At 45.7% G+C, this 15485-nt stretch overlaps 2 protein-coding genes across 2 annotated transcripts in view; both read left to right on the top strand.

Annotated features, from left to right (window-relative positions):
* Window positions 1–1665, top strand: part of sspo (SCO-spondin) — a 75118-nt gene extending 73453 nt beyond the window's left edge. Inside the window, 1 exon segment of the mRNA XM_076085438.1 lies at window positions 1643–1665. Coding sequence (XP_075941553.1) covers window positions 1643–1665 — 23 coding nt within the window.
* A 4635-nt stretch (window positions 1666–6300) lies between these two features.
* kcnh2b (potassium voltage-gated channel, subfamily H (eag-related), member 2b) overlaps window positions 6301–15485 on the top strand; it is a 228323-nt gene continuing 219138 nt past the window's right edge. Inside the window, exon 1 of the mRNA XM_076085447.1 lies at window positions 6301–6376. Coding sequence (XP_075941562.1) covers window positions 6301–6376 — 76 coding nt within the window. The remainder of the gene's footprint in view (window positions 6377–15485) is intronic.

Below are 15485 nucleotides of genomic sequence, written 5' to 3'. Positions count from 1 at the left end.
AATGTGATTCTTATGATTGTCCTGCATCAAGCCTTGAATGAAGTCTGCTGTTCTACAGCATTATCAGCAGGATGTGTGGATCACATGACTGAACTCATGAGTGGCATGGTGGCTAATTTAAACCTGAGGAGCCGACTTAAATATGTTATCAGTCTGCAATGAAACCTGAACAAATCTCAGATAGATGACATTAGAGGCACTCATCAACAATCCACCTGTAAGCTGTTGAACTGACTTTAACTAAACTCAACTTGGACTGGTTCTGTTGTTACCACAGAGCCTTTTAATCATGCATACAGTCTTTTATTAGATTATGATAACTACACCAAGAGATATGATTCTCCATAAATTAAACTTAAATAACGTATAAAATATAATTGTCTGAACATTTTGCTTCTGCTGCCTCTCTGCTGCCACATTTAATTCATGTTAAATGTGGCTGTTTTCCCAAACTTAACATGTGTAATGTGTGAATAAGCGTGCCTGTCAGCTTTGTGCTAGAAGGGTTCTTTTAAACAGCTCCCATTGCACATTGAGCCAGCATTGAACTACGAAGAACAGAACCCTGGGGCCACACCGTCGACTGTACATAGTGGACGCAGTCATGGTGACGTCACCCATCGGTCTGTGGACTGCCGTTATGAGGCCTCGATACTGCCGATCTCGCTGACGCTATCTTTTTATTACGGCCGTCGCCATGTTGTTGTTTTTTCGCAACCAATAAGCGGAAGTGACCATATTTGGACTGTGGAGGAGAGACGTAGAGACGTTGTATACGACTCTGGTAGTGGAAGAGACCTGTCAATCACAGTAAGCCCCGCCCTAAAGCATCCCCTGCTTTATGGTCTGTTTGACTCTAATGGACCATCATTGGTCGGAAAATGAGCTGAAAATCAAACGGCTGCAGATAGTGTTGCAGATGCTGTAGCAACACTTCTTCAGGTCCAGTTGGGCTGTTATATAATCTACCGTCTGTTAGGTTGTATACAACTTATGAAACATTGTTTATTTTTTGCCAACTTTCGGTTCTTCAGCTTTGTTTTTTTGTATGACAAGCCGTGTGACATGCACAGCTTGTCTTTATTGTTCTCTAGGCTTTGAGTACACACTGGGTCAGTTTTACCTGCAGTGACATCACTGATAAGTCCGGCCCCATGGAAGGCAGCCCGGTGAGCGGCTGTGACACTCAACCGTCATGTCCGCCTCCTCCCCTCTCAATACAGTTTCTCAGTCACTTTCCATTAACGCCATGGCTGACCCACACACACACTTAGCTAATCTGAGCCAAACATACGTTCGCCTTCGCCCACCATGAATAATTCAATCACGGATCCCACCTCTGAAGCAATTATGTGCTAATCCATTCATCAACATGGCTGATTGCGTTAGTTAATTGGATGTAGCCGCATACGACTCGGAACATCCCCCCTGCTCCCATTCATCCTCCCAGGACATCACGTCCGACGGATTTGGTCGTTCTGGCGATCAATCTTTGATTAACACGCACACACACACACATAGTAACCGGACATAGTAACCGCCACTACAGGACTACCCATCTGATTCTCTCTGACTGACACACACTCATTACAGCCACGAGATGACATGGATTACATTTGTCAACTGTTTGTCTTCTTCACAGGAGGTGACCTGTCCAGGCGCTGAGCGTGTGTGTGTGTGTGTGTGTGTGTGTGTGTGTGTGTGTGTGTGTGTGTGTGTGTGTGTGTGTGTGTGTGTGTGTGTGTGTGTGTGTGTGTGTGTGTGTGTGTGTGTGTGTGTGTGTGTGTGTGTGTGTGTGTGTGTGTGTGTGTGTGTGTGTGTGTGTGTGTGTGTGTGAGCAAGAGCAGGTATGAACGCCAGGCCAAGTGGAGTGAGAGCGCTGGAGATGGATGGACAAGAGGAGGAATGAAGACCTGGTGGTTGTGTGGTCCTTAGTCATCATATGACTGGAGGGTCCTGTTCTGAAACCTGATCGTCTATTCTTCAACCTGTACAGCCTTTTTCTACTGTATATTTATAGTAATATTAAAGGACCTGTGATTCAGACTAATTATGCATTTAAATATGTTTCATATGTATATGTTTTAAGAGGATGTATATGTGGCAGCAGTCTTCTTTAAGTGGGAGTTCACCATGAAACTGGTTAGATATAGAACTGGTCAATAAACATGTTTCTACACTTGGAGAACATTGTTGGCTTTCTGTCTTTTTTTGAATCTTTATTCCATCATGAGCATCTTTGAATATACACAGTAACCAGCAGAGTGTGGCAGCATTCCCCTCACTTCCCCCCAGCCTTCTCTAATGTTACGCAGTTATTCTTTAATGACAAAAAAGGTGTTATCAAAATGAAAAATAAATGGTGACAGATTTCTTCATGATCACTCAGTTTGTGTATAATATTTCAATCCAGTACAATGCACCAGCTGTGTTTGTTTATCACAGTTATTGCAGTTAATGTAATGTACACATTAGGACTTCTTCTCTTGCATTAACATCTGGAGGGTAGAAGTGAAACAAAAACATTATTATTACATAATAACCTTTCAAAAGACAAACGTGGGGAATAATACTATATTCATCTGGTTAAGTGTGTTACATACATTTCCATCATCCAGCAGAGAAGCAGCCACAGCGTGTCTGAACGTTACACAAACCTCCTTTAGAGTCAACTTCCAAACCTCCTGAAGCTCTGAGCAGGAACAAATACAAACCACGTTTAAACAAATCCTGCAATATTTTTGTTATTGCCAAAGATGATTGTGTGGGCAGTGTCTGTGGTTTATTTTTGCGCAAAATAAACATTGCCAATATTTATACTCGTGTTTCCGTGGAAACGCTATGCTTGTTATATGAAGTGATACCTCTGAGTTAAATGTGCTGCTGTTTACTCATCACACGAAGCTGGAGCTTTTATTGGATGTGTCAGAGTGAAGTGTGGAGCTTTTTCACTTCCTTTATTCAGACGTTTATTCTAAAAGCAACTATAGCCAACTCTCTCTCTCTCTCTCTCTCTCTCTCTCTCTCTGTATCTCTCTCTCTCTCTGTATCTCTCTCTCTCTCTCTGTATCTCTCTCTCTCTCTGTATCTCTCTCTCTCTCTCTCTCTCTCTCTCTGTATCTCTCTCTCTCTCTGTATCTCTCTCTCTCTCTCTCTCTCTCTCTCTGTATCTCTCTCTCTCTCTGTATCTCTCTCTCTCTCTCTCTCTGCATCTCTCTCTCTCTCTGTATCTCTCTCTCTCTCTCTCTCTCTCTCTCTGTATCTCTCTCTCTCTCTGTATCTCTCTCTCTCTCTCTCTCTGTATCTCTCTCTCTCTCTCTCTCTGTATCTCTCTCTCTCTCTGTATCTCTCTCTCTCTCTCTCTCTCTCTCTGCATCTCTCTCTCTCTGTATCTCTCTCTCTCTGTATCTCTCTCTCTCTCTCTCTGTATCTCTCTCTCTCTCTGTATCTCTCTCTCTCTCTCTCTCTCTCTGTATCTCTCTCTCTCTCTGTATCTCTCTCTCTCTCTCTCTCTCTCTCTCTCTCTCTGTGTGAGTAATGTGTGTGTGTGTGTGTGTGTGTGTGTGTGTGTGTGTGTGTGTGTGTGAGAATACAAATGGAGTTTACCAGGTTGAAATCGGCCTCATCTCTGACGAGGACCTGTCTGCCTCTTTCTGTTCCTCCTTCCCCTCCTCGTCTCCTCCATCCTCCCCTCTCTGTTCCTGACTAAATAAGGGAGTTGAGAGAGGAGGCCTGACCAGCGCGCCTCCTCCTCCCTCTCTCAGCTGCTGTAGTAAAACCTGCTGGATGGAACTAGACCAGGAACTGATGCATTGTTGTTGTTTATTTATAACAAGATGTCACTTCTTGATCGATGGCTCCTCGGGCCTCGTCCGGCTGCAAGGCTGCAATTCATCATGTGTGTTCATCATTAAATCAGTGATCGCTGGGAACATGAGTGCAGTCAGGTACAGGTCATTTTGATGAATGCAAACCGCCAGCAGCCGCGTTGCTTTGGGCTGATATGTATCTGACAGAACTGAAAACAAAGAAATGTTACTCAGTCGAGGCTTATTACACCCCTCAGATAAACATCTGCAAAAACACCCAAGTTCTTATGGATTTAAAAGGGAAAACTCTGCTGCGTTCAACTGCAGTCGGAAAAAGAACATCTGCCTGAAGCACGTATATTTATATAAATCACAGAAACTTTTTGATTCATTTATGTTTGCTTGATTTGATGAATCAAATGTTAAATTATACCAGCACTGCCTCACTTACTTCTGACAGTATGTTTATATTTATTCATTGAATGTTATAATAAATAAACTATACATATGAGTAGCAGTAGACATTTTGATCATTACATGGGGACAGGAATGTCTCTGCTCTCTACATTTAAAATGCAACAATGGAGCAACTCCAAATGTCCTAAACTATGAAAAACAACTTAAAAAGGCATCACAGTGAGTGGAGGATTCGTTTTCTCTGCAGCAGTCTACATCGTGAGGAAAAATGAAAACATGTCATACAGGCCTTTATGACGATGATGTTAGTTATTTAAATGTACAATCAAGTGTAATGTCATGTGATTTGGTCGACTGTGTTTTAAATGTCATGCTTAGACTCTCAGCCATCTGCAGTGCGACGCTACAGTGCTTTGGTGCGTAATGACAGCGCGTAAAACGCAGTCTTTATAGAGTGCGCTTCAGCCCAAACCACAACATCCGAGGGGTTAGTAAAGGCATCCCCCTCCCCCTCCCCCATCTTAACGGAAGTAGGGAACCCCGGCCATGTGACGTATGGCTGAGCGGCACCGAGCGGTGAATCCCCCATCTCAACCCTGAAACATGGGCGGAGCGGCATCACAACCGCAGCAGGTCCTCGGCACATTGACGTGACATGTACACTGATCCAGGAGCAGCCGGTCTCCTCCGCCGCATTAAAGAGTCCGCTTCACTCCGGAGCAGGGGACATGTTTTTTACCGGGGCGTGAAAGAGTTATTTTTACACCAGTGAGGTGAATTTCTGTCCGTCAGGAAATTTGTGACGGTCCGTGTTTGCTTCCGGCCTCATGAACGAAAATGAACTGTGTATGTGACGTCAAACTTTAGGTTTAATACTCAATAAGTCTCCCTGTGTGTGTGTGTCGCTCGCAAATGAGTCCCTCCCACAAAGGAAGCCGGTCGCCCCAAAGCCGAACACCTGTTGTCAACAGTAGCCTCTCAGAGCAGGTGTGTGTGTGTGTGTGTCTGTGAGAGAGATAAACCACGTGGTGTGACACGTTCAAGGCACGTTCATCTTTTCCTCCGATACCTTCACTGTCGCTGGGCGTCAATTTTCATTGTCAATTGTCAGTTCTCCTAATTATTTTTCACAAATTGATAATTTGTAATAACATTAATTATTCATTTTGGGTGCCAGTCGGTAGCACCCAAGAGTCCCCGTGGCCCCAACCTCAGGTGTAATTCTAACTTTGCTTTCCGGGGGAGCAGAATTTGGGGAGCCGAGGGCGCATCTACTCCATCAGCCTTCACAAGAAGTGTGAGCGGCTCCCGATGAGCAAAGGGTTAAAAAGAGGCGCAGCTAGAGACGCCGGTGGAGCTGAAGTCATCCGTCAGAGCGCACAGCGAGGAGGAGGAAGAGATTCAGAGAGCACCTCCCCAAAAAACGCACATCTAGGACTATCTGCGCTCCCCGATCAGCACTGTGTTCATTCTCTCTCCAGTTAAAGCAGATATTTAGAGAGGAGGTGGGAGAAGAAATCCCCCCCCCCCCAAAAAAAAAAGCCCTGCGCCCCCCTCCCCAAACTATGGCTCCAACGCCGCTCGTCGGGAACCTCGCCCGATCCGCTGCTCAGGAGCGGGCTGTAGTGCAGGATGAGAGGTCCGCTGTGCTCCGCCGAGTGTGAGACTACGGGAGGAAACATCACCTGACAGGCGGCCCTACCCCTCGGGAGGGAGGGGGGAGGACAGAAACGGACGGACACCCTCGCTCCTCTCCTCAAACCCTGGAAAGTGGAAGCTGGAAACGGCCCAGATCCGCCGCGCGCAGCACACAGCGCGCCTCGTTTCCAGAACTCTCCTCAGTCTCTGCCGCCGATCCACGAGAAGCCGCCGTATTCCTGATCAACTTGGGCAAACTTTGGCCCCCGGATTACCGCCACCGAGCCTGTCCGCGTCGGGTGTCGACGCGGGGAGCGCAGTGAGCATCGTGCGCTCGTGCTGCGGGGAGCGGAGAACACAGCGTCGGAGCAGATACCTTTAAAAGTCCTCCAAAGTCTCTCAAAGTCTCGGGGGGGGGGGGACAGCCGCAGCGAAGATGCCGGTCCGGAGGGGCCACGTGGCTCCGCAGAACACCTTCCTGGACACCATCATCAGGAAATTCGACAGTCAGAGTAAGATCATTGTTTTCTTCCCTTCTGTGAGATCATTTATACATAAGTAGCTTATTTCCTTTTATTAAGGCCCACTTTTATTTATTTATTTATTTCCGTATGTTTTACTCAAAAGCTGTTTGTAAAGGGCAGTCTAATGATCTCGGCTTGACATTTTGTTTTCCAGAATTAGCCTCAATAATGAAGTGTGCTGATGCATAAGAGTCATGGTGCAGCAGCTGAGGTTAGAACATGTGCAACAGAAATCTGATAAAATCCCAGAAATAAATAAATACTAATGTGAGCATAGCATCAGCGTGATTGGACTATTTCCACCACATTCATTTCCTGATCTAAACATGAGCAGCTTGGTGCACCCTGCAGCTGTCATCCAGGAGAGGGTCAGAGCAGCAATCAGTACAAAACCTCCTAAAATACAACAAAACTATTGTGATTACTTTTGTTTCTGCACTCTCGTGCTTTGATGTCTCATCCTGCTGCCGTCTTCACTGATCTTGTCAGAAAAAGCAATCTGCAAAAAATGACACATTCTGGTGCTTTTAGGGTCCGGGGGTCTAATATCTGGATGTGAAATAGTGATCATACAGAAACTGTTGGACACCTCAATAAAGCTATTATGATATGCACATGCTTTTCAGACATCCAAGTATTACACACTTTGTTTTGTTTGCTTTGAAAGAAAAAAAAAAAGTCCTCAATTAATCCAAGTTGTAAGCGACAAAAACAACCAATATATCCGAGCTACTAAATCTTTCATAGAGCCCCGAGGCATCCGATTGTGAAGCTGCCTATATCTATCTGAGAATACGCTGGCTTCATCCGGCCTCACTTCCCCTGCGGAGGAGTTATCTTTGATGCAAATCATTCATGTTTTTTTCTCCAATCTCCGAACATGTGACCAGACTTCAAACACGCCTCAGCAGCCACACAACGCAGCGAGGATGAGGATGGTGATGGCTGAGGCGTGAGGAGAAGTGGAGTGCATGTGTATCGTTAATGTTTCACCAGTTCAGGTTTCGAAAGACGTGTATTCTCGATTTAAATGTAGCGTTTAAGGAACCTAAATGTCAACCGCTGCCCTCGGGGGCGGATGAGATTGATCTCTGGAGGCTCTCTGCCTTCCACCACTTCTCCCTTATGCTCTTGAGCTTCAAACAAGGTGCTATGGTGATGGATCTTTGTGCAGAAACACCCCCCCCCCCCCTCTGACAAAGAGGTGCTAAAAACAAAAGCGACGCACACAAGTGCAGTCGAGTTGAATAATTGATGTTGGAGTTGGCCGATTGACATTAATCCTGCTTTGCTTATTTTCCATCCCGACGAGCGTGGATCACTGAACGTATTGGAACGCTGCCGACTGTGGTCAATTGTTTCTTTACAGCAGATTTGCATGTGGTGCGGCGGGAAGCGCTGGCTGTTTCTCTGTGCAACATGTATGAGAGGAGCGCTGCAGCGTTCCAGCCGAGAGGCCTCTCCAAATGTCTCCCCAGGGACTCGTACCTACGGAATAACTGTCCATCGGTTGTTGCAGGTTTTTTGGTCGGGCTATCCAAGCATGCTCGCAGATGGGGATGACATGGTGTCTAATGGCTTGTGGGTAATGAACTAGTGAGCACGGAGCAGGAGCGTCAGCGGACACGAGCAGCAGTTTAGACATGTTCTAATTGACAAAATCTGTCTTTTTACGCAGCAAACTCCTCTATTGATTGGACCTTTTCAACTACAGCCATGAGAGCTGCTAATACTGCGTCAGAATAACTCCAAGGCCCCATTTCTTTGACCCCCCCCCCCCCCTGCTCCACATCACCAAAACCTTTTCATTTTATGTCATTTTTTGGGGCATTTTTCACCTTCATTAGACGCGACAGTCCAGAGGTAGAGAGGGGGGGGGGGTATGTCATGCAAAAAAGGCCGATATCGAACCCCGGACGTTGCGGTCTCACGGCATGTGCCGTAACCACTCGACCACCGATCACTGAAACCTGAGCCCACTCCTCTCATGTTGTCCAGAGCTGAGTAAACCAAGAGTTTGTGGAAGGCAGAGCCCTGCGCCGCACATTCATTCAGGAGGAAGCTTATCCTGTTTGTTCAGCTATACAGTGTGTGATCGAAAGCATCTCATGCGGAACACGGCGAGGGGATAAAAAAAGCCACATTCACGGCAGCGTGAGCGTGGCGAAGGCGGTGCTTATCCCAGGATGGGACTGCTTTTAGGGTCATTTACTACGGATACTTGACGCTCAGCCTCGAGATGATTAAGGAGCAAACAAATCTGTCTGTCTCGGTGTCAACGCACGTTACACCGAGACCTTTCCCCCTCACATTCTGTGGGAACTCCGGTGGCAGTTTGATGAAGCAGCTCCGGGACTTCATTTGTAAAATGGTCGATCAGTCGGTACCAGAAGAGGAAAGGTGTTCTCCTCCTGCACTCTGTTCCACTTGGGTTCTCTGTCTCGTTTGTCTCCACAAGCAACTGATCATTTTGCTCAATTCTATGTTCAGCCAATGTACATACAGTTTATGAAATCATTGTATGCTGTGATTCTTCAAAAAATGTGAAGGTCCAATGTGTAGGATTTAATGGCAGAAATGTAATATAATATTCATATCTGTGTTTTCATTAGTGTGTAATCACCTTAAACTAAGAATTTATTTGTTTCCAGGTCAGATGAACAGGTTTTCCTTTTTGTCATTTAAACTTCTTAGCTGTATCTTTGAATCAAACATAATGCATCTGGTGGGATATGATCTCCATAAAGCATATAGACACTGATCCAACCAGGGAATGCATACAAATCTATCAGCTAGAGCAGCCTGGACAGTCTGTCATGTACAGTAGCTATTAAACATGTGAATATGATGATTGGACAGGAGGTCAAAGTGGTTTTGCACGGAGATTATTGATGTGTCCGCTGGAGGGAAATCAATAGGGAGCACAATCCTGCTACAGATGACTCGGCCGGAGGAAATCCATCACAGATTGAGGCAGCACACGTCATGATGAGTGATTATTAGCAAAGAATATCCACACTCGTATGACATGCATACATTTATACCCCTCATCTGCTCTCATCTTTGTCATGTCTCTTCAGAGCAGGCAGAGGGCTGCGGTCAAATAGTCCTTCTTGCTTGGGAAGCTTCCTAACTGAGTGAGATGACCCGGAGAGAAGTGGCAGCCATACTAAGAGCTGGTCCAATCCTCTAATGCTTCCTTTGTTAACTCCGTAAGCACAGCATACACTTGACCATTCTTTAAGAAAGGAAAGGAGTTAACGCCGTCCCACAATTCCTTGCGGCGGCACCAGGGCAGGCCCACATCAGAAACATCCGCCGTCACATCATTATGTAGCCTTGCTTGAGTGCAGGCAGACTCTCTGAGCACCGTGGGTGTCTTACCAAAGTCCCTCTGAATTCTCCCTCACATCGTTCCTCGGCCTCGTTACCTTTTTCCATCGAGGAAAAGTGGGAGTCTTTTTTTCTTCTTGGACTCGACCGCAGCCCAGGCCTTCTGTTTCATATTCAACATTTCACAGACACCTCTGATCACATTTCGGGGAATAATAATGTGTTACTGCTCTATTGTTCGGCAGAATATCAGACAATCCGATTTTCACATTCATGATGGCCCATTTTTTGAAAGTGCACCGTTTGGCCAAAGGGTGTGGAGACCTGATCATTGCAGGTGGGCTGAACAGAGAGTGAATAATTCATGAGGGACAGCATCTTTACTGCTTTCTGTTTGTTCTGGATATATTCTATTCAAAGGTAATGAGACTGGCGCTTTAAAACCAGGACTCACTAGATCAGTGGGACCAGCTCACTCTTATCCGCTGACTTCAGACCTTCCCTGCTTACTGTACACCGATCCTCCGTGCGAGCAACCCTCTCTGTACTGTTTACTGTACTGCGAGCCTCCATGTTTATTTGCTTCGCGCGGACCGGACTGCACTGCACACATACAGGCCGCGTGCCTCCCTGACAACAACCAACAACAGAATTCGGCCTCAGCATGAGGTCATAGCAACCTCTTCATGGGTCACGTGTTGCTGTCTGTTTTGGCGCTCCTCAGTGAAGGCTTTGCCCAATTACAAGCCTCGAAGAAGCCACTGTCCTCCGGGGAGGATGTTACCGTTCTGCAGCTGAAGTACCAACACTTCATCGCCATAGCAACTGGCCCCCCTGACTCCCACACCCACGCACCCTACCACCCTCGCACACACACACACAGCAGGGAAAAGGTACAGTAGCCATCACCAGGTAATTCTTCATCTTTTAGAGATTGTTTTGAGTTTAACGTGCAGTACATTGATTAACTGTCATAGTGAAGTACAAGTGCTTCCTCAGGTGCAGCTAATTGTGATAATTTGGAACACCACGCTGACATGCGGGTGGCTCCAGTTTTGGGTTAACTGATTGATTGGTTCGAGTGAACCAGGTGGGTGTTTTGAACTGTAATTCTAGAGACTTGAGAAAGCATTAGAGGCCTGTTTTAGATGGAGTAATAAAAGAAGCCACTAACTAGTGTGTGTGTGTCTCAAAGCCTGATGTATCCTCTTCCTCTGTGCCATAGAGCTCCACTGTGGTCCAACAGCTATTCGAAACACATCAGTGAGCCACAATGTTGCACTGGTCGACTCTATCCTTTATTACATGCACAATATCTGACAATCAGATTTTTTCACATGGATATTTTTTATTTGGAGTCATTCCAACATGCACTGTCGTGCTGCTGGAAATATTCTCACCAATGCACCCAATGTGTATTCATCCACAGCTGAAAATAGGTCCAAACAAATGCACTATTCCGTCCTGAGTAATCTTTGCTAAATACACTACGGTGCTTAGCTTAGCGTGTTAGCTCAGTCGCTAAAGGAACAATGCATTCACTGTTTATTCAGAAGACCTATTCATGCCATTGACAGCTACCTCATAACTGTTTGGTGGAGCAGTTTATACTTCAGCAAAGGAGGGTTCAATACAAGTCCATGATCACACAGAAGGCAACAATGACCTCCTTTTGCACGTCAAGGTTTAGTCCAGATTTACTTGCAGTTAAATTGATTTTGCCACAAAATGTTGCCGTTTTTAATGCTGGACGTCAGTCGGAGAAGTTGAGGAAACCTGAGGTGGAGCGGCAGAGGGTGCAGAGTGCTCAGCCGTGGAAATGAGTCACCATGTTTGCACTTCCGGTTCCCTCTTCTTGAAGTCAATAAGGTCTTGAATAGGTTTTGGGTTAGATGCCTGAAATCTAACCTGAATTCTGAAGCTTTTTAGTGTCTAGATGAGACGACTAAACGTCTTCACGACGGCTAGTCCGCCTTCACATCCTCGTCGTGCATACTGGCGCTAAAGCCACCGTGGTGTAGTTCCTCGATTAGCTGTTTGCAGCTTCCGGTTGCATTCACGCCTCAAAAATCATAAAAGTGTGTGTGTTCATTCGTGGAGATTATCTTGCTGAACACAACTTGCAAATATTATGAACTTGTGTTTGTCGCAGAGCTTATTTGCAAAAATCAAAAATCCGATGGGAAAATCGACGCTTAACCTCCGGGGTCGGCCTACAAAAATGCGTCATCCCTGCAGAGCTCTTATTTCAGGACGGACAAATGCCTGAGGTGCTGCATGAAGAGTAGACAGAAGAATCACATTGCAGAGGACGAATTACAATATCCGACCAAGAACCACAAAGTTGCAATGTTAAAGAAAGTTCTACGAACACAGAACAACATTCTGGAAGCAAGTTTACAACATATTACCGCCTGTGTTTCCTCTCTTTCATGAGCTCAGGCTGAGAGTTGCATATGAGGCGCAGAACCTTGATGGACGAGATGCCTCACTGTGCTTCTGTGAAAGGACACGCAAGTGTCTCAACGCGCGCTGCAACATGCGGCCCGCGTACATGGATTAGGCCATGAGGACATCTGAGGGTTCCATCTGCAGGCTTGCACGTTGGATTTGTCTAATTTGACTCCCGTACTATAAAAAAGCAAACAAAGTTCTTTGTACATAAAGGCTCCTGTAGTTGCTATACTGTGCCAGTTCAGAGTAAATACAGGATGAAGGGTTTTCTCCGGCGCTGAGCTTTGTTTCTCCGCTCCATCTGTTTCACTTGGAGGGTGTGAACACAGCAACACTGCTCCACTGGTGCTGAGGTCAGGAGTGAGTCAGTGCCTCATGATTGCACTTTATTGGTGTGAAATCTCACTCTCTCTCTCCGTCTCTCCTCCTGTCTTCTTCCCTGTCTCCCGTTCATAAACACACACACACACACACACACGTTACCAAGCGGGCACACAACAGAACACGCGTGACGTGAGCGCACACACACACACACACACACACACACACACACATGCTTGTAAAACTCTCTGAGCTTATAAACACTCTTCTCTCTCTCGCTCCCTCCTCCGGTCTGCTCTTTGTCTCATTTGACAACCTGTTTTCTCTTCCTCCTTCCTTCCTCCTCTCCATCTCTCCGATGCCCAGCGTATACCCTCTGTGCTGCCATGCCAAACTGCCTTCGCATCTCACATGAGCACGCGTCCAGCCGGGCCACACGGCACCTGCCGAGGGGGTGCTGAGAGGGGAGAGCTAGCGGTGTATGGATTTGCTGTGTTTGCTTGTGAGTTCAAGCTTTCCATTAAAAACAACAACAAACAGGCAAAATATTCCTGTGTTCCAGTACAAAGCACTGTGGCCGTTTGTTAAAAACGATATGAAATCTATATATAATGTTAAAGCAGTATAGTTAAAGAAGGACAGAGTGCGTTTCATTCAGTGCGACCAGTGACCGCCCTCATCGTCCCAGCTGCTTCCAGGATCTGAACCTTTTGACCCTCTGGTCCAACAACTCGTTCATACTCAACACATAAGCCTGAGCAATAACTCATAGCGAACCACAAGAGAACGTTTAGTCCAGGACCTGAGACACGTCATTCCGTCTGACTCTAAGCACTGAGGGACAGGACAGAGTCCGCTTCGAGTCAAGGACGCTTTGATAAGGATGCATGCTTCAGGAGAATGGAGCACAGTGATCCTGCCGTGGGGTCATAAAGACATCACAGGAGGAATCACGTCCATAGAAGGCTGTGGATTGGGTTTCTGCATTTTAGGGCAACAGTCCTCGCTTACAGTAAATCTGTTTATTGCAGGAAGTCAGGGTCACTTACAAGGTGCACAAAGTTCATGTCGACATCAAATTCACACCTTTGACTGACTATGTTTTTGCACAGATAGAAGCTACATTGAATGTATATTGACTGGAGCGCCTGTGAGTCTGATTACACGGTCAGATCTGATCTCACAGTCAGAACTACTGTGACAACAACAGAACTCGACGATGCAGTTTAGCTACAGCATGATGTTCTTATGCAATATTCACAATGAAAAGAAACATTCATTATGAATAGCCTGCTTTGACCTAAACGTTCATGCAAAGTGTTTGAAGCACAATTCATACATGAGTTGTTAAATCGAATGTATGGTACCTGGATTAGCACCCAGGGTATAACTGGTATAAAGGGAAGCTTGTAGACATTTAGCTCCATCTAACAATCTTTATTTAAGGGTGTTATTGTCTAAAAATATACCAGAAAGAATGTAGATCGTGTGATTTATAGTACACAATACATAAGAGTATAAGGTAAACGTGATGTTGGTTGTTTAAGATCAGAGCAGGACGATCTTGTTTATTAGCCACGGAGGCGCAACTGACACGGAGACCCAGTGTTCTTATTTCTTTCCTTCTAATGCTTGTGTTGGATTGCTTTATCATTTCGTCATGATCAAGTCTACCAGTGAATGCAGTTGGGTGTTCTTGGTAGTAAATAAAGACAAGAGCATGCTGGCTCCCCTGTGAGAAAGCTGAACTCGTGAAAATCTGCAGATGGTCTGAAACTAGCTTTAAGAAAAAAGGAAAGTCGTCTTTTTTTTTTTGAAGTCAGAGCTGAACGTTTGTGGCTGCACAGCTATTGAGGGAGAGATGAACTCACAATCTGTTCTCTCAGATGATGACTCAGTGAAGAAGCGTCTCTGGGAGAGTTGTGTCTCCCTCCACACCATCAGCTTCTAATTGGCTGTGCCTCTTTATAAACAGCGTGTGCCCCAAAGACTAAAGCATCAAACACAGCATCTCTGCTGTGTTTCTTCTCTGAAGAGATGAGGCTGAATGCAGCAGCAGCACCTTGTCAGCTTTATTCCGTACTTTGAGAAAGGGCAGCATCTCCCTTGGAACAAAAGCAAAGAAGGAAATGATACAAAGTCTGCCACAAGTTCGCCATGAAAACAAAGAAAGTCGATGCTTTAAATGGCCCATATCATAGTATTAAGAAATATGCATAAACCATTGTGTTGATATTGGATGATAGCGCCTTATTAAGACAATCAGTGCCAGTGCAGGAAGCAGTGTTTTATTGTAGCATGGTGGAAGGTAAATGTTAGTTTTTTTTAGCTTTAACCACAATCTCTTTCTAAGACTGGACTGTGTTGCATCTTTCTGTGTCTATAGAGTTTTGTGTTTTGAGTCTTTTTCTTCGTTTCTTTTCTTTTCATTCAGGTTTAGTGTTTCCTGCTTTTATTTTGAAGTCAGCTCCTCATGCATCTTGTTTTTACTTCTTGAACAATGATGCCCTAACCTCTTTCTAAATGGCACTGCAGTAGCCATGCACACATGGAGCAGACATCTTGTAAACGCTGGTATTAAAAGGGAAAAAATAAAACCTCACTGAACCAGGGCCGGGCTGGCCATAGGGGATACCGGGGGAATCCCCGGTAGGCTGACGGGGTTTGGGCCGGTCCACCTCCATCACTGACTGATATTTATACTACTCCTCGCGATCTGTATTCACACTCATGGTTTCCATCTGCGAGCCGGCAGCACCCCGACACACACACACACACACACACACACAGCATGCAATCTGCCCCAAAGAGGCGGGTCTATGAAGCAGTTTAGCCAATGATGCTTTAAAGATATAAATGAGTGACATACAATTTTGCCAATCAGCGTCCTCAAATAGATTCAGCTTGGGGCAGAATCGATTCTGCCCCAAGCTGCGAGTTTCCGTCCGGACGAGTCTCTACAGGCGAGCGCCGGCGCGCGAGCACTGGT

Source organism: Anarhichas minor, unplaced genomic scaffold (genome assembly GCF_050575085.1).
Source record: "Anarhichas minor isolate MPS153535 unplaced genomic scaffold, ASM5057508v1 ptg000155l, whole genome shotgun sequence".
Classification (NCBI taxonomy): Eukaryota; Metazoa; Chordata; class Actinopteri; order Perciformes; family Anarhichadidae; genus Anarhichas; species Anarhichas minor.
This window is presented reverse-complemented; position numbering and strand designations above follow the sequence as displayed.